Source organism: Erinaceus europaeus, chromosome 16 (genome assembly GCF_950295315.1).
Source record: "Erinaceus europaeus chromosome 16, mEriEur2.1, whole genome shotgun sequence".
Taxonomy (NCBI): domain Eukaryota; kingdom Metazoa; phylum Chordata; class Mammalia; order Eulipotyphla; family Erinaceidae; genus Erinaceus; species Erinaceus europaeus.
The window spans coordinates 11,209,846-11,234,844 of NC_080177.1; the positions used below are offsets into that span (position 1 = coordinate 11,209,846).

A 24,999-nucleotide genomic window follows, 5' to 3' on the forward strand; every position below is an offset into this window, starting at 1 on the left:
ACATGCATAACATTCCCCAGTTTCCCATTTAACAATACAACCCCCACTAGGTCATTTATCCTGCTTCACTACTTGTGAAGCGACGCTCCTGCAGGTGAGGAGCTGAGGGCTCCAACCCGAATCCTTACGCTGGCCCTTGCTCTTTGCGCCATGTGCACTTAACCTGCTGTGCTATCACCAGACTCCCAAATTTTATAACTTTTGTTTTAATTTCTTTATTGGGGAATTAATGTTTTACATTGGACAATAAATACAACAGTTTGTACATGCAGGAACCAAACTTGTTTTAAAATTCACTTACTAGAAAAAATGTACTATTTGGGTGGATGGGTGGGTGGGGAGAATACAGATCCAAGAAGGATGACAGAGGACCTAGAAGGGGTTGTATTGTTATATGGAAAACTGGGAAATGTATGCATGTACAAACTATTGTATTTACTGTTGAATGTAAAACATTAATTCCCCAATAAAGAAATAATAAAAAAAAGAAAGAATGTACTATTCTTTAATAAGAAGTTATTTTTATTTCCTCTTTTTAAGGATTTGTTTCTGTCTTTTCCTCATGTTTATCCTATCCTCTTAAAACTATTTCCCTCTGTTTACTTAAAACTATTTCTTGATGAGTGGAGGAGGTAGTATCATGGTTATGCAAAAAGCCTTTCATGCCTGAGGCTCTGAAATTTCAGGTTCAACCCCTGGTACCACCATAAACTGTGCTGTGCAATACTCTGATTTAAAAAACAAAAAAATAGGGAGTCGGGCAGTAAATGCACATGGCACAAAAAGAAAGGAATGGCATAACAATCCCAGTTCGAGCCCACAGTTCCCCACCTGTGTGGGGGGGGTCACTTCACAGGCGCTGAAGCATGTCTGCAGGTATCTTTCTCTCCCCGTCCCCTCCTCTCTCAATTTCTCTCTGTCCTATCCAACAACAACAACAGCAATAACAATAATAACAACAAACAAGGGCAACAAAAGGGAAAAAATAGTATATATATATGTATTTCTTGTCATTTCATAAATTGTTCACAATATAGCTTTGTATATTTCCATGTAATAAAATTCACTGTTCTAAATATATTTTTTAGGCTTGGTATACAGTCATGCGTGTGACTACTACCACAAGGAAAGATAAAGAGGAGCATATTAGTAGTGAAGAAAAAAAAACTGGGGGAAAGACAGAAAACCTGGTTTAAAGCTAAGCATCATCTCTACTAAGGGTAGACACAGTGTGTTTCTTCTTCTTCTTCTAGCGTTTGCCACACAGTGTGCTAAGCTCAGTTCAGACACAAAAAAAGAAAATGGGCAGAATAAAGCATCTATCTGTTTCTACTATTTTTATTTTTATTGGCTAGAACATAAGAGAAATTGAGAGGGGAGGGGAAGACAGAGAGGGAGAGGAGAGAAAGAGACCTGATGACCTGCTTCACCACTTATGAAGCAGAAGCCCCCCCCCCCCACAAGGGGGAACGAGGGGGCCTTGCACTTAAGACAATGTGCACTTACCCTGGTGCACCACCGCCCGGCCCCCTCGTCTCTACTATATGCAGCAAATACAGGAAGCAATTCAATATGCTCATGACTTGTCTTTCTAAACTACTTACCTTAGTATTATAGCTGCGAATGGTGTGATCACTGGAGCCAGTGAGAAGCACAGAATACTTCTTAGGGGTGTAAGTAACCATGAGGCAGTTCACCTTGGAGGTATGGCCCTCAAAGACACCAATGCATTTCCTACTCTAAAGTCAAGCACAGGTCAGATCATTATTTGTGGATATACAAAGTTCAGATAATGCATTTCCTCCACCAAAGAAGTTGCTAGAACACAGTTCACTGCTGGATCCTCGATGCATAGAATAGTGTCAAGTCCACAAAAGGTGTTCAGTAAATATATGTTCACCAGAAGACAGAGGGTGCAGCAAAACTATCACGTACTGAGGTAACTACAACTAAGTTAACTGAGCCATACTAAAAAAACTTTGGATAATTTATTATAAAATGGATCAGAACTTTAATTGGTGCTAATATATGGACCGCTAATATATGGACCAAAGATCTACTAACTCCAAATTGTAGCTACTTGTGAGAGTTACATAATACTCAGATCTGCCAGGTACAATCAATAGTAAAACAAAAGTGGCTTCATAAGGAAAAAATCCTAAATGCTATCTCTGTGCTAAGACAGTACTTACTACACACACACACACACACACACACACACACACACACACACACACACATATACACACTTGCAATTTGGAGTTAGTCAATGCTTCAAATTTGACTCTTGGGGAGGCCTCGCGGCACAAAGGTAGAATGCTTGACTCCATATTTCACTCTCAGACCTCCAGGCAGAATTGCTTCTGTCTTTCAGTCACACCTGCTGCCCCTCACATCATGTAGCTTAAGGAAACTACACACACCTGTTGCCTAGGGCAAACGCATTTACTTGGAACCACTATCTAACCTCTTCATTGCCTTTAACAATTACAAACTGTTTTATGGTGACTATTAAGACATGATGTTCCTAGAGTTCCTTGCCTATCGTTGTTGCTGAATAGAATTGCTCTGCTAAATACAAAATTCAAAAAGTTCATTCTGTGACAGTGCAAAGTAGTCAGCGTCAGACTGTAGTAAGAGAATTAATGGGGAAAGGTATTTGTTGTCCTCCTTAAACTGGGCAATTAATCACTTGTCAGAGGGAAAAATAGCTCCTCTGGTAATTCTACTCCGTTATATTCCTCCTCCTTTACACAGAAGCTACATGAATGGCCATGTCATCAGCAACATAGGATACGCACACCAAACCCGTCGTCGTAGCCTTTGCCCAGATGGTTGTTCACGGGATGAAGCAAAGGGCCCTTTGTGGGTGTCAGATAGGAAAAGAATTCTCAGCAGTTCCTGGCGTCTATTTGTGAGCAGAATTCGTTTTAGGAAAAAGTGATACCAGAGAAATAAATTAAGTCCCCAGTAATCCTGATGAGTCACTAGGATCAGGGCTGGGGAGACTGCATAATAGTTCTGCAAAAGACTTTCACACCTGAGGCTCTGAGTTTCCAGGTTCAATCCCCAACACCACCACAAGCCAGAGCTGGCAGTGATGGGGGATGGGGTGTGTGTATGTTGTGTGTCTTTCATTAAAAATGAATAAATTTTTTAAAATACTGGATCAATTGTATCTAACAATCTACCCTGAGCAGGGGGCGGATAGCATGATGGTTATGCAAAGAGACTCAATGCCTGAGGCTCTGAAAGCCCAGGCTCAATCCCTCACACCACCATAAACCAGAGCTAACCAGTGCGCTGGCTTAAAATATAAATCTATCTTATAGTTTAACGAGTGAGAACTCAAGTTTCTAAAAGCTGCATCCAACTATAAAATCTAGGCAGGGAGGTGCCTCAGTGGAGCCACACATGTGCGCAGCCCTGGGTTCACCCCCAGCACTTCACAAACTGATGCGTCAACTCACCACCAGGTTATAAACTCGGACCGTTTTATCTGCTGAACAGGTATACAGTAAGTTCCCAAATATCTGAATTGCATTCACTGCGGCTTGATGCGCCTCAAAGCTCCCTTCGGTGGGCTCATCTTCATTTCCTGGCTCTGAAGACATTTCTAAAAAACAAGAAAGTGTTTCAGACATACATCTGCTTGTGTCTAAAAAGACTATATATATATATATATATATATATATATATATATATATATATATATGGCCATTACATAACAGAGGTTTGTGGATTCTCCTTGTCTAGTTCTCATAACAAAGCACAATTTCATGCATGACCTTCGTTATGAAGATTTCATAAAAGGAGAAGCAAAGAAAACTTTCATGTGGAGGTTGGTAGAAACACATTAATGGGTTTATTAAGTAAGGGACCAAATCTCTCTCCACATTACTTCCTCATCTACCTTGTTGCTGAGGTATTCTTCAAGCAGTTCTTTCAAGACCCCAGGGGCAATGAAACCTTAATACTAATTAGTTGAAAAGATCAGTGAAAAGGCCGGCATTGAGGATTTAGGGCAATCTTCTACGTGGTAACACCCAGCCCTTAACTCTCTGAACAAACTGAAGTAGGCTTAACCCTTGGCTCTTGTATCTACAAGCCTCCCTTCCTCCATCATGGCTAAGTCAAACAAAACTGAACAAGCAGGGAGTCGGGCTGTAGCGCAGCGGGTTAAGCGCACGTGGCGCAAAGCGCAAGGACGGGCATAAGGTTCCTGGTTCGAGCCCCCGGCTCCCCACCTGCAGGGGAGTCGCTTCACAGGTGATGAAGCAGGTCTGCAGGTGTCTGTCTTTCTCTCCCCCTCTCTGTCTTCCCCTCCTCTCTCCATTTCTCTCTGTCCTATCCAACAATGACGACAACAGTAATAACTACAATAATAAAAACAAGGGCAATAAAATGGAATATATAAATACATAAATATTAAAAAAAAACTGAACAAGCAAATACCTGAAGAGTTCTTAGATCCTTTAATGGAGGAGATCACAGTCTGAGTTTCTGCTACACTACAAAATAACAACAAAAGTCTTCTTAGCATCTGTTAACGGCACAGGTAGTAAAACAAAATTTCCTGTCTAAAAGCATCATTCTAAACAGTAGGCAGTATAGCAGTGATGATAAAAGAGATCATTTGTTCCATCTGAAATTTTTATATGGAAAAGTACAATAAATATTTTCAACACAGATCAGAAAGTAGAAAATCTCCATTGCCAAGGTTCAGCCTTCCATACACATAATCCCCATTTGTCACATGTAAATCTGTTCTTCTAGAAATGAATTATTACCCTGGCCCCCACCCGCAGGGGGAAAGCTTCACAGGTGATGAAGCAGGGCTACACGTGTCTCTCTCTTGCCTTCTCCGTCTCCTCTCCCCTCTCAATTTTTCTCTGTCTCTATTAAATAAATAAGATAAATTAACGACCAAAAAATATATTAGGTTGTCAGAAAAGTCATGACACATTTCTGCATAAAAAAAAAAAAGTCCTAACATTTCCAACAAGCAAATATATACCTTTTGTTTGTTTGTTTGAAACAACTGGTAGCAAAATGTCCTTTTTCTTTGGCTCCACTCCAGGCCACTTTTTCAGACAAAGCAGGGAACAAGACCACAGCACTAGAGGACACGCCAAATGCGGTGCCAAAGCTCACACCTGGATAGCACACATGTGCCCTCCCTGCTCTGTTAGTATCTCTCTGAATCTCACCCCCTCCTCCCCAGAAAGTCCTGATTTTTAAGAAAAGAAAAAAAAAACGGGAGAGTCACTTCACAAGCAGTGAAGCAAGTCTGCAGGTGTCTCTCTCTCCCCATCTTCCCCTCCTCTCTCCATTTCTGTCCTATCCAACAACGACGACATCAATAACAACAACAATAACTACAAGAGCAATAAAAAACAAGGGCAACAAAAGGGAAAAATAAATAAATAAATAAATATTTAAAATTTTTTTTCTTTAAATTAAAAAAAAAAAAAAAAAAAAAGGAAAACGGTGAAAGCTGTTCTGGCCAGACCAACACAACACACTTACCTTACAGGGATGCCCTCTTTATTGTGAGTACCAATCTCACTGGTTGAGCTGACTTCATCACAACCAGAACGAGACGTTTCTAATGAGTTCTGCTCTTTGGCATGCCAGCTATCCTTCTTGGATGGGCTGTCTGGCTTCTCGTCTCCAGACTCAGAAGATTCAATGGACACTATTTCGAATGGTGGTTTAGGAATTTCTAGGACTTCCAGAGACAAGTCACTGTCTGCCTCATCTCTGACACTTTCTTGTTCTGGGCCAGTTCTGCTATCTTCCCAGGTGGAGGTTGTTACTTTCCCCCCTTTAGTCGTTTTCCCAGTTTTGACCTTCCTTACAGGCTTAGCAGTAAATACATCCTGTTCAGTGTCACTGTTGTCAGGAACATGGGCAGCCCGCAGAGCTTTCTTCTTCCTAAGTTTCTTCTTTTTCTTGTTCCCCTTGGTTTCAGCGGATGTCAGAGCAGACTCGGCATGGTGTTCAAGCTGCTCTGTTGGAGAGTGGGACTGGGTCTCCTTCCCTAAAGGGGCTTCTGAAGCAAAGGATGATCTTGGAAATGAACTACTGCAGGCTTCAGAACCACTGTTGCCTTTGGCTGGCTCTTCCTTTTCCTTATTCATGCTAGGAAGACCCGCTGATTGAGAAAAGGGGCGGTTTTCCTCATTTTCACTATTGTTTTGCTTCGTGGGTGTCAGCTGCTGACTAGAGTCGTGGCAACTTGCCCTTAATTCTGGTAAAGGAGATGCTGCAGTGGTGACTGGATAAACTGGATTACTGTCACCCATCTCTCCTAAATCAAGAAGATAACAATTATTGCATCTTTTACTATGTCTGCCATGTATAGCCATAAATTATACTTAGCTGTCACTGACTGAATCTCTACCTGGCAATGTTTCAATATTAAGTAAACCATGACTGCTATCTCAGTCCCCCATAACCTATACACGATAGCACTTAGTATATCTTACATTAACTTCACAAGTAGCATATATGTCTTAATATACCCTACATTAAGCTCCTTGTGGGCAAGGATTATTTCTATAGATCCTATTTGAAAAATCTAAAATATATATATATATATATGTGTGTGTGTGTGTGTGTATTATTTATTTTTATTTTTACTTTTGTTCTTTTTACTGCTCAGCTCTGGCTTATGGTGGTGCAGGGGATTGAACCTGAGACTCTGGAGTCTCAAGCATGAGTCTCTTCGCATAACCATATGCTATCTAACCCCGGCCCATATATATATTTTAAGATAAAGGCAGAGAAAAGCCACAGAGGTCACAGCAGTGAAGCTTCCTTTAGTGTAGTGGGAACTGGGCTCAAACTTGAGTCATGCATATGGCAAGGCAGAGCACTATCCAAGTGAGCTATTTAATTGGCCTCAAAGTTATAATATTTAAGTGTGTTTTATCCTTTTAATGTTTGAAAAGCTTTACTTTCATGAGAACGGGAATGAGACAGCAATGTAGAGCACTACCCAGCTCCGGCATATGGTGGTGCTGGGTATCGAACCAGAGCCTCTCAACCTTCAGGCATGCAAGTCCTATGCTTTAACACCAAGCAATCCTCCTAACTCTCCCTTTAAAATATGATTTTTTTTAAAAAATCATTTTTATGTGAGAAATAACTTTTATGAAGACTCCTATTATCTTAGACACAAGTTTCGCAGGATTTTTATAAAATATTTATTTCAGAGAAAAGAGCTCTGGTTGAATTAAAGCTGGGGCCCAACATATCTAAGCCCTACATTCTACCTACTTGTCATCTTCATAGCTGCTTTTTTCAACCAGAAAGAGAGGCCAAAACACCCTGGCATGTGTGTTGCCAGGGATCTAGCCTGGGAGGTCAAACATGCAAATTCTGCACTACTCTACCATGGAATCACCGAGCCACCTCCCCAGCCACTGTGTTCTATTCTTTTTGTTATCACCAGAGTTCCACCATTCCAAGGCAACCTTTTCAGACAGGAAGAGAGACACAGAGGAAGAGTGTGAAAAAAAAAATACTATGGCACTGAAATTCCCTGCAATGGGGTGGGTTCCATGTGGGGTCCTGTGCCCTGACAAAGCAGACAGACTATCCAGATGAACTACCTTGCTGGCTCTGTTTCATTCAGTCTTACCAGTTATAAGTTTCTACTTAGCCAAAGTGCTTTCACTTTTACTTTTCACTATGTTACCTGCATATCATCCTTTTAGCTACACACTAGTGGAATGTCTATTTCTTTGATTTAATGTCTAGATTTAAAAAAAAATTTTTTTTTTTAAACCAAAGCACTGCTCAGCTCTTATATAGTGGTGCTGGGCGTTCAACCTCAGACCTTGGAGCCTCAGTCATAAAAGACTTTTTGTATTAAGCATTTATGCTATCTCCTAGTCCTAATGTCTAGGATTTTAAATGATGACATAATCAGATAAAGTCAAAGACATAGAATGTAGAGTTAACAGAAAACCAAAACGAGTAGTTCAGGGATAAAAAGACCCTAAAGGGAGTCGGGCTGTAGCGCGTTAAGCGCAGGTGGCGCAAAGCACAAGGACCGGCATAGGGATCCCAGTTTGAACCCCAGCTCCCCACCTGCAGGGGAGTCGCTTCACAGGCGGTGAAGCAGGTCTGCAGGTGTCTGTCTTTCTCTCCTCTCTCTCTGTCTTCCCCTCCTCTCTCCATTTCTCTCTGTCCTATCCAACAACGACAACAACAATAATAACCACAACAATAAAACAACAAGGGCAACAAAAGGGAATGAATAAATAAATAAAATATTTTTTAAAAAGACCCTAAAATCAAAGGAGAATATATAAACTACCACTTGTTCAAGGTTACCGGCTGAGGAGAGAGACGAGCAACAGAGCACAGGACTTTCAAGCCGGATGAACCAAATTTGATCCCAGGCACCGATATGTGCCAGACCTGAGTGATCTCCTTTCTCTCTTTCACAAATACAAGGTTTTTTTTTTTTTTTTAGATTGTTATGCATTTAAAAAATATTTTACAACTAAAAATCCTTTTTATGCATGCCAGGGACTGAGCCCAGGGACTCACACATAAGTGATGTGTATGAGCCCAATTTTTACTTTTTATTTTGAGACAAGAGGGAGAGGGAAACCATGGAATAGGGGAAGATATCATGTGAGAGTATATGACATCAGAATCGTTCCACCATGGAGCTCCATCCATTTTGTCCTTCATGCCCCTCATGTGATGTCATGGATTCAACCCACTTTTGTTCTACCCACCATGCAAGCTCCAGGACCTCAAAAGTAATTTTTTTTCTATTTGTTATGATGATTATTATTTTATTTTTGAATATTGTTTTTTGAAGGACTTTGATATCTTCTTATATACAAAAGAAAATACTGTTCGATTCTAAAGTTAGGAAGGATAGCAAAATGAACACAATCCAATCATAGAAGGATAGCAAAATGAACACAATCCAATCATATGTGTAAGCATTATACCTACTTCTATCTTCCTTTTAATATCCTGCTTTTCCACACATGTTATCATGCCTGAGGAGCCAGGTTCACAACCTCTGGTCCTCACCTGCCTGCAGGGAATAAGCTTCATGAGCAGTGGAGCAACGCTACTGGTGTTGCTCCTTCAGTCTGTGTCTTCCTCTCTCTTTCTCTCTCTCTCTCCCTCTCCCTCTCCCTCTCTTCCCCTCTCCCTCTCCCTCTCCCTCTCTTCCCCTCTCCCTCTCCCTCTCCCTCTCCCCTCTCCCTCTCCCTCTCCCTCTCCCACACACACACATACACACATACACACACACACACACTTTTTTCCTCCCCAAAGCATTTTAGATGAATCGTTTTTATAACATAGGACTATTAATGTATTAAAGGGGGGGAGTCAAAATATAAGACTATTATTTGTCCTTTGTATAATATCTACATGTAAACAGAAACATTAATGATTCAGACTGTAAAAATACATTTAAGAAAATACCACCCTCCCTCTCAGAGAGAACCATCATAGTTGTCAACAGTATTAGATAACAGGTCCAGGGAGCTGAGTGGCAGAGCACCCAGCTAAGCACACATATTAGCAGGTGCAAGGACCCCGGTTTGAGCCCCAGCTCACCACCTGTCTTTCATCACCTGCTTCTCGGGTTTCTATTGATACTAGTTCAGAAAAATTCTTATCAATGTTTTATCTAAAAGATAAATTACAAAGTAATTAATTCTGTATCAACCCTAAATGCCAAAACAATGTCAATTCAGTAATCCTAGATTAGGAAAAATTAGGAATAAAATTACTGAATGAAGGAGATTTCAAGAAAAAATTAATTGCGAGAACTTTAGTTTTAATGGGCAGGTAGGATTTTACATCACTGACATAAAAGAGCTTACACCCACTATAGGCCTGCTCTAAGCCCCAAGAAAAGTTTACATACTATTAGCTTGTAGTAATTCCTTGGACACATTGCAAGCAGAGCCTTGTGACATAAGATTCACATTGTCGTTTGGTTCAGGAGACATGGGCTCTTGCTTAATCTGAATCGATGAATCTGGAGCAAGAGCTTGGAAAGCAGGTGCTGTGGCTATTTGGAGAGGGGCTCCGATGGATGATGGAGACACGTGGGAAGATGAGGACTCCAGAAAAGCTGGGAAAGGGGGAGTAGGCGGCGGTGCAGCATCAGCAGGGGTCTGAGATCTACTGTTCCTTTGTTCTTGTGTAAGACTACTAAGGACTTGGTCTGAGTGCTCAGAGGGTTCATATGTTTCTAGAATGGGAGAGTACAAAAATGTTATTGTGAATATAACCACCAAGGACACAGACAAAACACACTAATATCCCAATTGTTCAAAATTCTAGTAACTTGTCCAAAGCCACACTGGCATAAGTGGAAGATATAGGATTTGAACCCTGGTCTTATGATTGCTAACCCACAGTTCCTTCTCTAACACACTATCTTGTTATTAAGAATGCTGGTGGAGCATCTGGTTAACTGCACAATGTTACAATGTGCAAGGACCTGGGTTCAAGCATTCAGTCTCCACCTGCAGGGGGAAAGCTTTGCAAGTAGTGAAGCAGTGCTGCAGATGTTTCTCTCTCTCCCTCCCTTACTGCCCCCCCCCCTTTTTTCTTAAGATTTTACTTATTTATTAATGGGAAAGATAGGCGGAGGGAGAAAGAACCAGACATCACTCTGGTATATGTGCTACTGGGGACGGAACTCCGGAGACTGCAAATCTGTGCCCACTGCCCATCTCCCGCACCACTCTCCTCCTTCCCTCTCTATTTCTGGCTGTCTCTATCTAGTAAATAAATAAAGATAATTTTAAGAAAATTTTAAAATAATGTTGGGGACAATAGTCTCAGTTTTTTTCTAGAAGGATTTTTTTAAAAGGCACTGAGGAAACAACTAACCTTTCATTACTGTAACTCTCCTCTATAGAGAATAAAAGGAGGAGCCGGGTGGTGGTGCATTGGGTTGAGTGCATATGTTATAAGGCACAAGGACCCAGGTTCGAGCCCTGTCCCCACCTGTAGAAGGAAAGCCTTGCAAGTGGTGAAGCAGGGCTGCAGGTGTCTGGCTGTCTCTCTCCTTTTCTATCTCCCTCATCCCTCCCGATTCCTGGCTGTCTCTGCTCAATAAATAAAGATAATCCATTAGATTTTCTCCAAATACCTTGTAGTCCCTGTAGAATTTGTATTCTATGGGTCCTCAGTGCACTCATCTCCATAGTTATCTAAAAATAAAAGCATTCTGTTAAGTAAGCATACTGAAATTCTCTTCTAGGGAAGAATCATTTTCACTGCGCATTTTCTCTGGTGCTACCTGCTGCTTGAGCATAAGCAATCTCTGAACTTCAACATAAGCAGTCTGCAGTGCTGTACGGGCTTGCAGAAGATTGTTATCCATGCACTGTAATGATTTGCTTAGTTCTTCTTCCCTCAGAGAAATATTCAGCAGCTGGTCCACCTGAGAGCGCTCTGTCAAAAGAAATCACAAAGCCAAGTTGAACAATGGAAACTTCCCTTAAGTAGTACAGCTTCTCAGAAGCTCCCAGGAACTATAATTATCTATGATTATCTTTTATCGTCTCCCCAGTACATCACTGGAGAGCCATCAAGTCTCAGATATCATACCAACAAGTTTGATGCTGCCACAGCGAGAAACCAAAAGTGACAATGGATCAGATGGAGGTGATGCCTTCAGTGCAAGTGTGCCACCAGGATACCACTGTATCTGATCACCATCTGCCATCCCTTCCGAGAGAGATTGTCCCAGAAAAATCAACTGTTCGAGGTTTCATTTCCCCACTTGCATTGGACCCCAAACCTAAACTGCCTAGGTTCTCCTCCCAATCAGTATTTTTCTAGTTAAGCAGTCCTCTTTGTTTTATCAGGTATATGGGATGGACTCACTCACAGAAGTTGAAAAACAAGATCAGAAGGGAAAACACTAAGCATTACTTGGACGGGAGTTGGTGTATTGCACCCAAGGAAAAGAAACTGGGGTAGGGGAGAGGGTTCAGGTCCTGGAACAGGATGGCAGAGGAGGACCTAGTGGGAGTTGAACTGTTATGTGGAAAACTGGGAAATGTTATGCATGTACAAACTATTGTGTTTTGCTGTCGACTGTAAACCATTAATCCCCCAATACAGAAATGGAAGGAAGGAAGAAAGGAACTGTAAACCATTAATCCCCCAATACAGAAATGGAAGGAAGGAAGGAAGGAAGGAAGGAAGGAAGGAAAAAGAAAAGGAAAAAAAAGTTCTATCAGGGATGTAGCTCTGAGGTACAGTGCATGTCAGTCACATCTGAAGTCCTAGGTTCAATCCTCTGCATTAATAAATAAATAAATACATAAATACATAAATACGGCACAGGAGTCTGTGGTCCACACAGATCTGGGCAGCCTAACTGGCTAGAAGTTGAAAGTTGGGGGTAGGGGACAAAAATTAAAAGAAATAAAATAAGGATGGAGGAGATCGCATAATGATTATGCAAAGAGACTCTTATGCCTGAGGCTCCAAGGTCTCAGGTTCAATCCTCCACACCACCAAAACTAGAGCTGAGCAGTGCTTTAGTAAATAAATAATAAAAGTATTTATGGTTACCATCCATGTATACATCTCTAAAAATAAAGAAAGACAGAAAGAAGTGTAGATAGATAGTTATAGCAATAAGTCAGGGCCGGGTGGTGGCACACCTGGTTGAGCACAGGTTATAGTGCGCAAGGACCCGGGTTCAAGCCCCCGGTCCCCACCTGCAGGGGAGAAGCTTCACTAGTGGTGAAGCAGTGTACAGGTGTCTCTCTATTTATCTTCCTCTCTATCACCCCCTTCCCTCTCAATTTCTAGCTGTCTCTATCCAATAAACAAAGAAAGGTAATTTAAAAAAAGTTTTTTAAAGAAGTTAAAAAAAAAAAGTCAACCAGTTATCTGTGACCTTGGGAGAACTACTGCAGCTTCCAATGGAAGAAATGGGGATAAGGAACTTCGGTGGTGGAATGGTGTTCTTTTACAAAAAATTAAAAGGTCTGAAATATTGTTTAAGTTTCTTTAAGCAGCTATTCTACTGTAAGTATGTATTTCTCATTTTTAGACCTATCTCTCCCATTCAGTATGTAGCCTCCCCCTCAACTCCAGACCCTACATCATATTCATCTAACAACTATCTCTAGTTGGTATCTCCAAAATGCTTAAATTCAAGCACTCTCAATTCCAGAATGAAATCCATGTTGCCTCTTCTCTCGTGCAACTCTCAGGGAAATTTTCAGTTTTACAGATGATGCCATTACCCCAGCCACAGATTGTTCAACCATGACTCCTTACCACACTAAACATTTCCTTCATTAGATTAATACTACAAGGAGGTTAGAGTCAGTGGAAAGTAAGAGTCACAGAAGTCTATCAGTCGTGGAGCCATACTAATAACTTTTTTTCCGTAGTTCACAACAAGCTGACTCAAAATGGATGAGAGAAATGACTCTAAATGACCAAAAAGGACAAAATGTTTACGAAGAGGCCTTTTTCTCTTCATCCCAATGAGACTTTCTGGCTTTAAGTGCTACTCAGCTCATCCGAGATATATACTGAAATGAACCTATTAAGCTACTGGATATAGTAGGAAGTCAGAGTTTTCTGTTCTCGTCACACAACAATCTATCATTAAGGAAATGAGTGAGTGGTGTCTGACAATCACAAGCTAAGCCACCTCTTCTAACAGAACACTCTGCACTGTACCTTTCTTTCCTTTAATTTTTCTCCTTTTATGTTTTCTTTCAAGACTTGGGAGTTCAGGAGAAGATCCATCCTGAAGAGATAAAGAAAGTTAAATATTAAATATGTGAAGGCCGTTATCCAGAAGGGGAAATAAGAATCAATTCCAATTCAGTCACACTAGTCATTATTGCTACTACTTTTTTTTTTTTGCCTCCAGGGTTATTGCTGGGGCTTGGTGCCTGCTCCACAAATCCACTGCTCCTGAAGGCTATTTTTTCCCTTTTATTGCCCTTGTTTTTTTCTGTTGTTGTTTGGTTTTTTTATATATATTTATTTATTCCCTTTTGTTGCCCTTGTTGTAGTAATTATTGTTATTGATGTTGTCATTGTTGGATAGGACAGAGAGAAATGGAGAGAGGAGGGGAAGACAGAGACGGGGAGAGAAAGATGGACACCTGCAGACCTGCTTCACTGCCTGCAGGTGGGGAGCTGGGGGGCTCAAACTATTATTATTATTATTATTATTATTATTATTATTATTATTATTAACACCAGGGCTATCACTGGGGCTCGGTGCAAACACTACAAATCCACCACTCCCGGTGGCCATTTTTTCTCCTTTCTACTTTATTTGATACAACAGAGAGAAACTGAGAGGGGCTGGAGGAAGTAGAGAAGGAGAGAGAAATAGACACCTGTAGATCTGCTTCACCACTCACCTCCAGGTGGGGAGCAGAGGCTCAAACCTGGGTCCTTGTACATGGTGACTTGTGTGCTTAACCGGGTGTACCAGTGCCCACTCCCCCTCAACCATAGACAATCTCTATCCAACAATATCCCTGAGAATGTCAAAGTTTATTTGACAGTTTATTTTTGTTGTTATCAGGATTTCACCATGCCAAGCTGACTTTAGAGACAAAGATAAAGGGAAAAAGGGAAAGACAGCACAGAAGCAAAACTTCCTCCAATACGATGGTACTAGGCTCTAACTTGGGTCAAGTGCATGGCAAAGGAGGAGCTACCTTGCCAGCCTGAGCTGGAATTCGTTAAAAGAATGATTATCTTTCTAACGTTAGCATAATTCACAGTACATTTATTTATTATTTTATTTTAGCTCTATGAGGCCAATACCAATGCACCACTCAGCTACAGTATATGCTGTACACTGTATGCTGTGCCAGGGCTAGCTAGAACCCGGGACTGGGGCCTCAGGCAAGTAAGCTCTGCATCCTATTACAGAGCTATCTCACCAGCTGGAACTGTGTGCTCAGGATTGAACCCAGGGCTTCACACGTAAGGCAATACTATACCACTGAGCTATATTACCAATCAGTTGCATCTTAGATTCAGATCTGCAAGCCGTGACACTAAGTACTCTGTCACCTGGCTCAGTATGCAAGGACACAATTCATTTTCTCAAAGAGCCAGAACGCAGACTAGATCACAAGATTCTTGAAAAGGTTAAGGAATATTAGCAATGGAGAAGCCAGATGAGACTTGTGAATGGTCAGTCTGGATAACTAAAGTACAGAGACAAAAAAAAAAGAAGAAAAAAGAAGGCCAGGTGGTGGCGCATCTGGTTAAGCAAGCATATTACAGTGCTCAAGGACCCAGGTTCAAGACTTTGGTCCCCACCTGCAGGGGAAAGCTTCACTAGTGGTGAGGCAGGACTGCAGGTGTCTCTCTGTCTCTTCCCCTCTCTATCTCTCCCTCTCTCTCAATTTCTCTGTCTCTACCCAACAATAAATAAATAAAAATATTTTAAAAACACAAATCTTAAAAAAAAAAAAAAGAAGAAGAAGAAGAAGGAGAAGAAAGAAAGAAAAGGAAAAAAAGACTAATTTATGTAGATGCACTCTGACAGTATTAAAACGACCTTGGTGCTCAGCCTACTAGCCCAGGGCCAGACGGGCATCCACGCCCTGCAAATAAAACTCGAGGGCGTCCTCCCTCAATAGCAGTGAAGGATGCAGTATGAAAACAGATGAAGTTACAGCTGAAGAAGTGATTTACTCTTGTCACACAAAGAATCACTGGCTTGGGGACTAGTTTTAGACATGACCTCACATTTTCCTAATACTGTGCATCCACATTCAGTCACAACTAGCTGCAGGGGAATCACTCAGGCAAAGAAATCAAGAGGACAACTATCAACATATGAAAGAGTAGAGCTAAAAATAAAGAGTAGACCATCACAAGTCTTCTATTCCAGAGAGAGCCACAATCTAAGAAAAATCAAGAGTGAAATCTTTCCTTACAGCAATCAAGTCCCCACATGAAAGATTTCATAAAAAGCACAAGGGTTCATACGTACCCCAGTGGCTCTTCGTTTCTTTCTAACACTCTGGCTGTCATTTTGCTCAGTGCCAGAGGTACAGCTACTATCTGTGGCTGCGTCTGCCAAACTGAATGTGGCTAGGGCTGAGGACACATTGGATGATGAAGAGTTTCCTTCTCCATTACTCTCGTGCACGTTCTGATTCTCAGAACGTGGTGCAGAACTCTCCCGGCTGTTGAGGTCTTTTGCAAAATGCATCAGAGGCATTGCCCGGCTGGAGGGTAATTGTGCACTGTGTCGCCTTCGAGTCCCAGGATTTTCAACCCTTTCATCTGTTCTGGGGGAGACAGTCAGAGGTGTCACGGATTCCTGCTTAAGCTCCATGGTAGCTGTCTGGCTCTGTGTAGCCCTCAACGAGTTACTAGGTGACATGATCTGTGGTGACTCATTTTCCTGACCTGTCCCTTCCTCAGTGAAAAGGTTATACACAGAAGGAGCCCGGTCCATGATCACACTGCTCTCGGAAAGGCTTCGTTTCCTGGCCAACCCGGGTGATGAAGAGATGGAAATACTTTCCCACTGGAATCCTTCTAGACTGCTCAGATCAGGGTCTTCATCCAAATCCAAGACTTCTTGCTCATTCTGAACAAGAGGCACCATTTCTATGCCAAACCTTAAGAAAAAAAAAAATGTAAATTAGACAAAGACGGCGGAGGCACACAGCATTTAATGAGCCAATCTCTAGTAAGTACTGGAGTTACAAACAGGAGGGAAAAAAAGTCTTGCCCTCAAGCAGTTCAATCTTATTAATAAGAGTTCCACATACACATCAGTTCCCAATAAAAATAAAAATGCATGGGAGTCGTGCGGTAGCGCAGCGGGTTAAGCACACGTGGTGCAAAGCGCAAGGACCAGCGTAAAGGATCCCGGTTCGAGCCCCTGGCTCCCCACCTGCAGGGGAGTCGTTTCACAGGCGGTGAAGCAGGTCTGCAGGTGTCTGTCTTTCTCTCCCCCCGTCTTCCCCTCCTCTCGCCATTTCTCTCTATCCTCTCCAACAACAACATCAGTAACAACAATAAGGGCAACAAAAGGGAAAATAAATAAATAAATATTAAAAATAATAATAATAATAATAAATTTTTAAAAATAAAAATGCATGCCCCCCCCAACAGAGTTCAATATAGTGTTATAGTGTATGAGGTACTATATTGAAGACTTCACTACAACTGTGAGAACATATTAAGGGGGTTATTGTGGAGATTTAAATCAATGGTAATAAAAAGTAATCTTTAACAGCAAGTATTCCAAAACAACTATGTTTACTGAAGATTCACAAGTGCTGGGTATTACGCCAAGAACATTATAATCTCAATTAATATTCTCAAGATATAAGAAAGGAAAAGGAAGTATGGTAAATAAGTTATTTCAACAAAAGCATAAATTTAAGCACAGAGGGTTAAATAATTACAAATTCAAGTAGAAAAACTATGTCAAGTGCTGTTTTACCATTCTGAACAGAACCTCGGGGCCGGGTGGTGGCGCACCTGGTTGAGCACACGTTCCAGTGCTCAAGGACCCGGGTTTGAGCCCCCAGTCCCCACCTGCAGAGGGAAAACTTGGCAAGTGGTGAAGCAGGGCTGCAGGTGTCTCTCTTTCTCTCCCCCTCTCTATCTCCCCTACCCTCTCGATTTCTGGCTGTCTCTATCCAATAAATAATTTAATTTTTTTCTTTAATCAGAATGAATAAAACCTCAAGATGAATAGCCAGAATACTGTAAAAAATACTAAAAAGTGGACCGAGAGGTGGCACAATAGATAAATCACTGGATTATCAAGTGTAAGGTCGCAAGTTCAATCCCCAGTAGCACATGTACCAGAGTCATGCCTGGTTCTCGTTCTCTCTCTCTCTCTGCCTATCATTCTTCATGAATAAATAAACAAAATTTTTAAAAATAAAAAGTTAAAAAATAGGGCAGGAGTACATAGTGTAATGGTTATTCAAAGAGATTCTCATGCCTGAGGCTCCGAAGTCCCAGGTTCAATCCCCTGCACCACCAAAAGCCAGAGCTGATCAGTGCTCTGGTTAAAAAATAATAATGATAATAATAATTTTTTTAAGTTACAAAATAGAAGTTCTAACAAGAAAGTATTCTGTAATCACAAATATAATGACCAGCATATACAGAAGAGCAGCGATCCACTGCTACTAAGCCAAAGTTAATGAGAAGTGATCCTTAACAGTCGTACTGTTTATTATGACCTAGCATTATTTTCTTTTCATTTTTTAAATTTTTTTATCAATTTTATTTATTGGATAGAGACAGCCAGAAATTGAGAGGGGGAAAGGAAATAATAAATAAAGAGGAAGAGACAGACACCTGCAGCCCTGCTTCACCACTCGTGAAGCTTTCCCCCTGCAGGTGGGGACTGAGGGTTTGAGCCTGGGTCCTTGCACACTGTAATTTGTGCGCTCAACCAGGTGCCCCACCACCCAGCCCTGAGGCATTATTTTCTTTTCTTTCTTTTCTTTTCTTTTTTTTTTAACCAGAGCACCACTCAGTTCTGGTTAATGATGGTTTTGGGATTGAACCTAGGACCTGGGGTTGGGGGGGAGAGGCAGAGAGAGAGAGACAAAGACACCTGTAGCATTGCTTCACCACTTACAAAGCTTTCCCACTGCAGGTAGGGGCCGGGGGCTTGAACACAGGTCCTCGCACATTGTAATATGTGCATTCAACCAGGTGTGCAACCACCCAGCCCCAAAGCATTATTTTCTTTCTTTTTTTGTTCCCCCAGAAATATTATTTTCTATGCTATCAATTTCTAAACCCTAGAACCAAAATGATTGACTTCTGAGGGTTTTATTTTGTTTTTCAGTTCACATCTTATTTCTCAGTTGTAAGGGCTTCTTTTTAGCCTGAATTTCCTGCTAAGAAACACTTGGTTCCATTTGTTTTACAGTAGTACTCATTTTTAAAATTATCTTTATTTATTTATTGGATACAGATAGCCAGAAACCAAGAGGGAAGGGTGATAGTGAGGGAGAGAGACAGAGACAGCCCTGTTTCACCACTCACAAAGACTTCCCCCTGCAGATAGGGTCCGGGTGCTCGAACCCGGGTCCTTACGCACAGTTAACATGTGCACTCAAACAAGTGCACCACCACCCAGCCCCCCAATAGTACTCATTTTTTCCTCTCATATTAAATATCAATTTGTCTATTAACATCATTCCCACCAATAAAGGTCTGTGTCCCTCCTCCCTCCTCCCAGTGAAGCTGAACATCTACTCTCACCCTCCCCCCAGAGATTTTTACTTTGATGCCAGACTCCAAACTCAGATTCTTCTCTGAGTTTCTCTGTCTGTTCTGTACTCATTTTTTAATATTTAAGCCAGGCATCTATCTACAACACATACCTCTTTGTAAACATTTAATTAAAAGTTGCAAGTAGGGAGTCCGGCGGTAGCACAGTGGGTCAAGCGCACGTGGCGCAAAGCTCAAGGACTGGTGTAAGGATCCCAGTTCGAGTCCCAGCTCCCCACCTGCAGGGGAGTCACTTCACAGGGGGTGGAGCAGGTCTGCAGGTGTCTGTCTTTCTCTCCCCCTCTGTCTTCCCCTCCTCTCTCCATTTCTCTCTGTCCTATCTAGCAATGATGATATTAATCACAACAATAATAACTACAACAACAAAACAAGGGCAACAAAAGAGAATAAATAAATAAAATAAAATATATTTTTTAAAAAGTAACAAGTAGAAATCTCCCAGTCCCTGATTAAAAGTTCAGTTTAAAAGAAAAGTGGTGGTCTGGGAGATGGAGTGGTAGATAAAGCACTGAACTTTCAAGCATGTGGCCCTCAGTTTGACCCTAGGCATCGTATGTACCCAAGTGATACTCTGGTTCTTTGTCTCCTCTTCTCTTCATTAACAGATAGATCATTCTAAGGCATGGAAGGGACAGAGGGAGGAAGAGAAAAGGGGGAGGGAAATGGGGAAAATAGAAGCACACACCTGGGTAAACCTTTGCCCAGCTCTTGTTTCTTCTTGGTTACTTGCTGAATGACCTGTTCCCAGTTGACATTTCTCCGGGATGCATTCAGAATCTGTCGAAGGGTTGGCTTAAGACCAGACTCCTTCTCTGTCTCGTTCTTCCTATGACCACTAATATTGCGAATGCGCCGGGCATTGTTGAGGTTTGGCTCAGGAAGATGTGTTCCAGCCTTGCTCTTCAAACTTATGTGTCGGGTGAGATCTCTCTGGAGAGAAGCAGGAAAGCCAAGCTTACTTAGTTCAGGGAGGAGAGGGCCTGCAGACTGACCTATTTCACTTTTTTGAAGGTCTACATCCAAACCAGTACTCTCAAACCCTTCTGCTTCATAAGACCCATGAGACTTCACCGGGTCAGCAACCTGCACGTCTTCGAGGGTGCTTTTCAAGTCCAGCAGTAAGCCAGGGTGTGGACTGGCTGCTGATGTCATTTGTAACTCGGATTCTTTCGGGTGAACTGCTGAATTACAGCGGGAAGGGGACAGCTTCCTAGATGTTTTCAGGTTTAGGTCATCCTGTTCTTTCTCGTAAGCAGTATGAGTCCTACGGGATAAAGCTTCTGTAGTTGAAGAGTCCAAGGTTCCATTTTTGGCTCCATGCTTTTCTGTATCAGATATCCCTCTACCACTTTCATCTTCTAGTGTGTGTGCTTTCTGAGACTCGGACTTCAAAGATCCTTTCACAGCTTCTTCAACAGCCCTGCCTGTTTTAGTATGGTTCCTGGTGCTTTTAGAAGTGCTAAGAAACGAGTTTTGTGATGACTCGTGGCATGGTAGCACTTCATTGACTTTTTGCGATGTTTCCCTTACATTTTCAACAGGTTCCTTCTGAATGCCAAGTGTGTTTTCATTCTTCTTTGAAACACGAGAACATGACTTGGACATGTAAGAACCATGGTCTTTTCTACTGGGTTTACTCAAACGTTTTGAGTGCTGCCCAGAAGAAAAATTTGTTTTGGTGTTTTCTGAGGGATTCTTTGAATCTTGCTTTTGAGAAACTGGTTTCATGACTGGAATTGGAAGAAGTGGAGATTTTAATGGTAATATCTTGTTTATGTTGTGCTCTGGCTTAGGTTTTTCTGAACTGGAACAATTTCTTACCAGTTCCTTGGAAGCAGAGCAGTCAGAAGTTGCCTTGAGATTAAGAGATTTACTGTGGGTTTCTTTTTGTGTTTTTAGTGTTGAGGAGTTACCTTTTTCATCAATTTTGGGTTCTTGTGTTGCTGCAGCTATTGAGTTACGATCAAACGAAGGTTTGTCTGTTGTTTCTGACTTGTTCCCTGGGACTTCTTTCATTCCCGATTGTAAGTCCAGAGTCTTCTGGGGAGGGTAAGGGGTCCAGCGGTGGGGCTTGTCCCTAGACACACTGCCATTCTTCCCACCAATTTTGGATGTGTCTATTTGTTTAGAAGGTTGGTTTTCCAGGCGCTGAAAATCAAAGCCAAGTAAGCCTTCTGAAGGAAACTTATTTGTAAATTCTTCTGAAGGGCCTCTGTATGTGGCAACTTTGTCATTTTCTTGTCGCTGCCAATGATATCTCTCTTGATTATATTTGTTTGATTTAGGATTGTTGTTCCACAGTATAGCCATGTCTTCCATTGGACAGTTAGCTTTTCTGTTTCTGCCTGGTTGAATTTTGTCTCCAGGGCCACCGTAATTCCAACTATTTGGAACACGTACATTGGATTTCCAATTTCCGTTACCACTGTTCATATGCCAATTGGAAAAGCCACCTGCTCCTTCAGGATGCCAACTGGGATTCCTTCCTGGGCCATTATGATTCCAATCTACTGTTCCATTGTTTGGAAGCCAACCACCTCCAGGATTACCATGGTTGTGAAACCAAGTTGAGGGACCTCCTGCGACACCATTATGCCATCCAGGGCATCCTCGTGGACCGCCATTATTCCTCAAAGGATGCGGAAAGCTGTTGTTCCGAGGATTATTAAAGCCATCTTTCTCCCATTTCCAGTCCCATGGAGGAGGCCCACGATGATGCCATGCTGGCTGACCATAGCTCTCTCTGTCTTGGTAAGGAATTCGATCTTCTCGTCTCCTCTGAGGTCGCCTGTCATCTGAGTTTTTTTCTTGATTGCTACGGGAAGTTTCATCTTGTCTGAAAAACAAGTAAGGTTTTCATTAGTGAGTTAAAGGAATTCCTCCGCTGCTTTAAAAAGGACAACCCACAAACTCCCCCTGTATCTCTCTCTGGTTACTCAATAGAGGCAATAAATGGGTTCAAGCCTCTGGTCCCACATGCAGGGGAGACACTTCATAAGTGATGAAGCAGAGCTGCAGGTGTCTCTCTTTATCTTCCCCTTCCCTCCCCTCTCTTAATTTCTGTCTCTATGCAAAATAAATCAATTTAAAAATATTAAAATAGGCAATGAAGTCTACTGTCTATTGTTATAGAGAATATGTAATAAAATGTTCTTCTTTATTTATTTTATTGCCTCCAGGGTTACCACTGGGGCTCAGTGCATACACTACAAATCCACTGCTCCTGGTGGCCATCTTTTTTCTATTTTGCAGTTGGTGGTGGTGTTGTGGTTATTATTGCTGTTATCACTGCTGTTATTGTTGTTGCTGGATAGAACAGAGAAAAACTGAGAGGAGGAGAAGACAGAGAAAGGGAGAAAAAGACATCTGCAGGGGAGTCAGGCAGTAGCGCAGCGGGTTAAGCATAGGTGGTGCGAAGCGCAAGGACGGGCATAAGAATCCCGGTTCGAGTCCCCGGCTCCCCACCTCCAGGGGGGTTTGCTTTACAGGTGGTGAAAGCAGGTCTGCCGGTGTCTATCTTTCTCTCCCTGTCTTCCCCTCCTCTCTCCATTTCTCTCTGTCCTATTCAACAACAACAGCTATAACAACAATAACAACCACAACGAGGGCAACAAAATGGGAAAAATAGCCTCCAGGAGCAGTGAATTTGTAGTGCTGGTACCAAGCCCAAGTGATAATCCTGGAGGCAAAAGGGGAGGAATAAATAAATATTGAAAAAATAATAACTACAACAACAATAAAACAAGGGCAACATAAAGGAAATGAATAAATATCAGAGAGAGAGAGAAAGACACTTGCAAACCTGTTTCACCGTGGAAGGTGAGGAATCAGGATCCTTGCACTAAATCTGTTACTTTGAATAGTGGCTGCTTTCATATCTTTAAATAAGCTTAGCTCTCTCTCTTTCTCTCTCTCTCTCTCTCTCTCTCTCTCTCTTAGACCACAGCACCATAGCTTCCTTCAATGCCATGGAGGCTGGGTTCAAACCTAGGTCAAATATGTGATAAAGAAGCACACTATGGGGAGCCGGGCGGTGGTGCAGTGGGTTAAGCGCACATGGCCGAAAGCGCAGGGACTGATGTAAGGATCCTGGTTCAAGCCCACAGCTCCCCAACTGCAGGGGGTTCACTTTACAGGCCGTGAAAGCAGATCTGCAGATGTCTTTCTCTCCCCCTCTCTGTCTTCCCCATCTCTCTCAATTTTTCTCTGTCCTATCCAGTAACAATAACAACAACAACAGTAATAATGACGATAAACATCAAGGGCAACAAAAGGGAAAAATAAAAATATAAAAAAAGAAGCCCACTATGTAAGTGAGGTATTTCACCAGCCTGATTTCACAAATAATTAACTTAGAAAGTCAAGCAGTGGGAGTGGGGGTGGGCACACCTGGCTGAGCACACAATTTACCATGTGCAAGGACTCTTGTCCAAGCCCCTGGTCCCCCACCTCCTTGGATAAAAGCTTGACAAGTGGTGAAATAGTGCTGCAGGTGTCTCTCTTTCTTGCTCCCTCTCTATATTTCCTTTGCTTATCAATCTCTCTATGTAATAAAATAAAAATAAAATTTTAAAAAAAAAAAGCAAAACAGGGTGGGGATAGATAGCATAATGGCTATGCAAGGAGACTCTCCTGCCTGAGGGTCTGAAGTCCCAGGTTCAATCCCCCACACCACCATAAACTACAGCTGAGCTGTGCTCTGGTAGGGGAAAGGAAAAAAAAAAAATAGAAAGAAAAAAAAAAAAAGAAAAACAGTATCTAGTCACCCCAGAAACATTCAAAACTTGACACATTTATGCTACCTTCCATTCCTGTTACTTCTGTTGGCATGTAATGGGACGTTAGCCTTGTGGGTTGAATGATTATTAATTACAACATACAGCTTTATAAAAAAGCAGTTATACTTTCCAGCTACAATTAATTACTATAATACAAAGTAAGATCAACACCCTTTGATACTAGTTTTTCTGTTGCTGTTGTTTGTTTTTCCTCTCTTGTAGGTTCTTTCTGAAAATCTAGGTTTCTTAACTCATTTTTAGATAGAAAGATTTTACTTTGAATAATCAGTTTATCAAGAGCACACAGTCTGTGACATTAGTGGTGAAAGAAAACTTTCATGAGTATTCTTAAAGATATTACAACCCAGCTAGGAAATAAGGACAGTCACAAACAAGAGTAAAATGTAAATACCAGTGGTCTGGGAGTTGGTGCAGTGGATAAAGCATCAGACTCTCAAGCACAAGGTCCTCAGTTCGATCCCCGGCAGCACATGTACCAGTTATGTCTGGTCCTTTCTCTCTCTCCTCCTATCTTTCTCAATAAATAAATAAATAAAATCTTTTTTAAAATGTAAATACCAAATAAGCAGCATATATATTCAGTTTGATGAGGGACTCCATAAGCTAGGTTTTTTATAAAGCTGTTTAAACTATTCATGTTAGACAGAGCCCACAAAAATATGAACAAGTCTAAGCAAGCATCACAGAAGTCGGTGTAATAACCTTTTTTCTCTACAAACTGCCTACCACACAGCTAATGCAGCACTTAACATGGCAGATACTAAGAACAAATGATAGCTAATGTTGGAATATAGTGGTTTTAATGGAAGAACCCATGACTTGTAAGCACAAGGTTCTGAGTTTGATCCCCAGTATCACATATTGCACAGAGATGCTCTGGTTTGTACACGTTCTCTCT

The 24,999-nt window shown here is 41.6% G+C and overlaps 1 protein-coding gene across 2 annotated transcripts in view; it reads right to left on the minus strand.

Annotated features, from left to right (window-relative positions):
* Positions 1–24,999, minus strand: part of ZNF106 (zinc finger protein 106) — an 80,208-nt gene that overhangs the window by 16,980 nt on the left and 38,229 nt on the right. The window contains exons 5-14 of one of the 2 annotated variants that reach the window (XM_007533560.3): positions 19,988–22,138; positions 16,013–16,649; positions 13,720–13,789; positions 11,306–11,460; positions 11,156–11,216; positions 9,917–10,246; positions 5,530–6,313; positions 4,456–4,511; positions 3,471–3,616; positions 1,605–1,739 (exon numbers count right to left, since the gene is read on the minus strand). In XM_007533560.3, the coding sequence (XP_007533622.1) occupies positions 1,605–1,739; positions 3,471–3,616; positions 4,456–4,511; positions 5,530–6,313; positions 9,917–10,246; positions 11,156–11,216; positions 11,306–11,460; positions 13,720–13,789; positions 16,013–16,649; positions 19,988–22,138 (4,525 nt within the window). Of the gene's footprint in view, positions 1–1,604; positions 1,740–2,272; positions 2,909–3,470; positions 3,617–4,455; positions 4,512–5,529; positions 6,314–9,916; positions 10,247–11,155; positions 11,217–11,305; positions 11,461–13,719; positions 13,790–16,012; positions 16,650–19,987; positions 22,139–24,999 lie in introns of those variants that run through there. The other variant, XM_060174464.1, reaches the window with a different exon arrangement.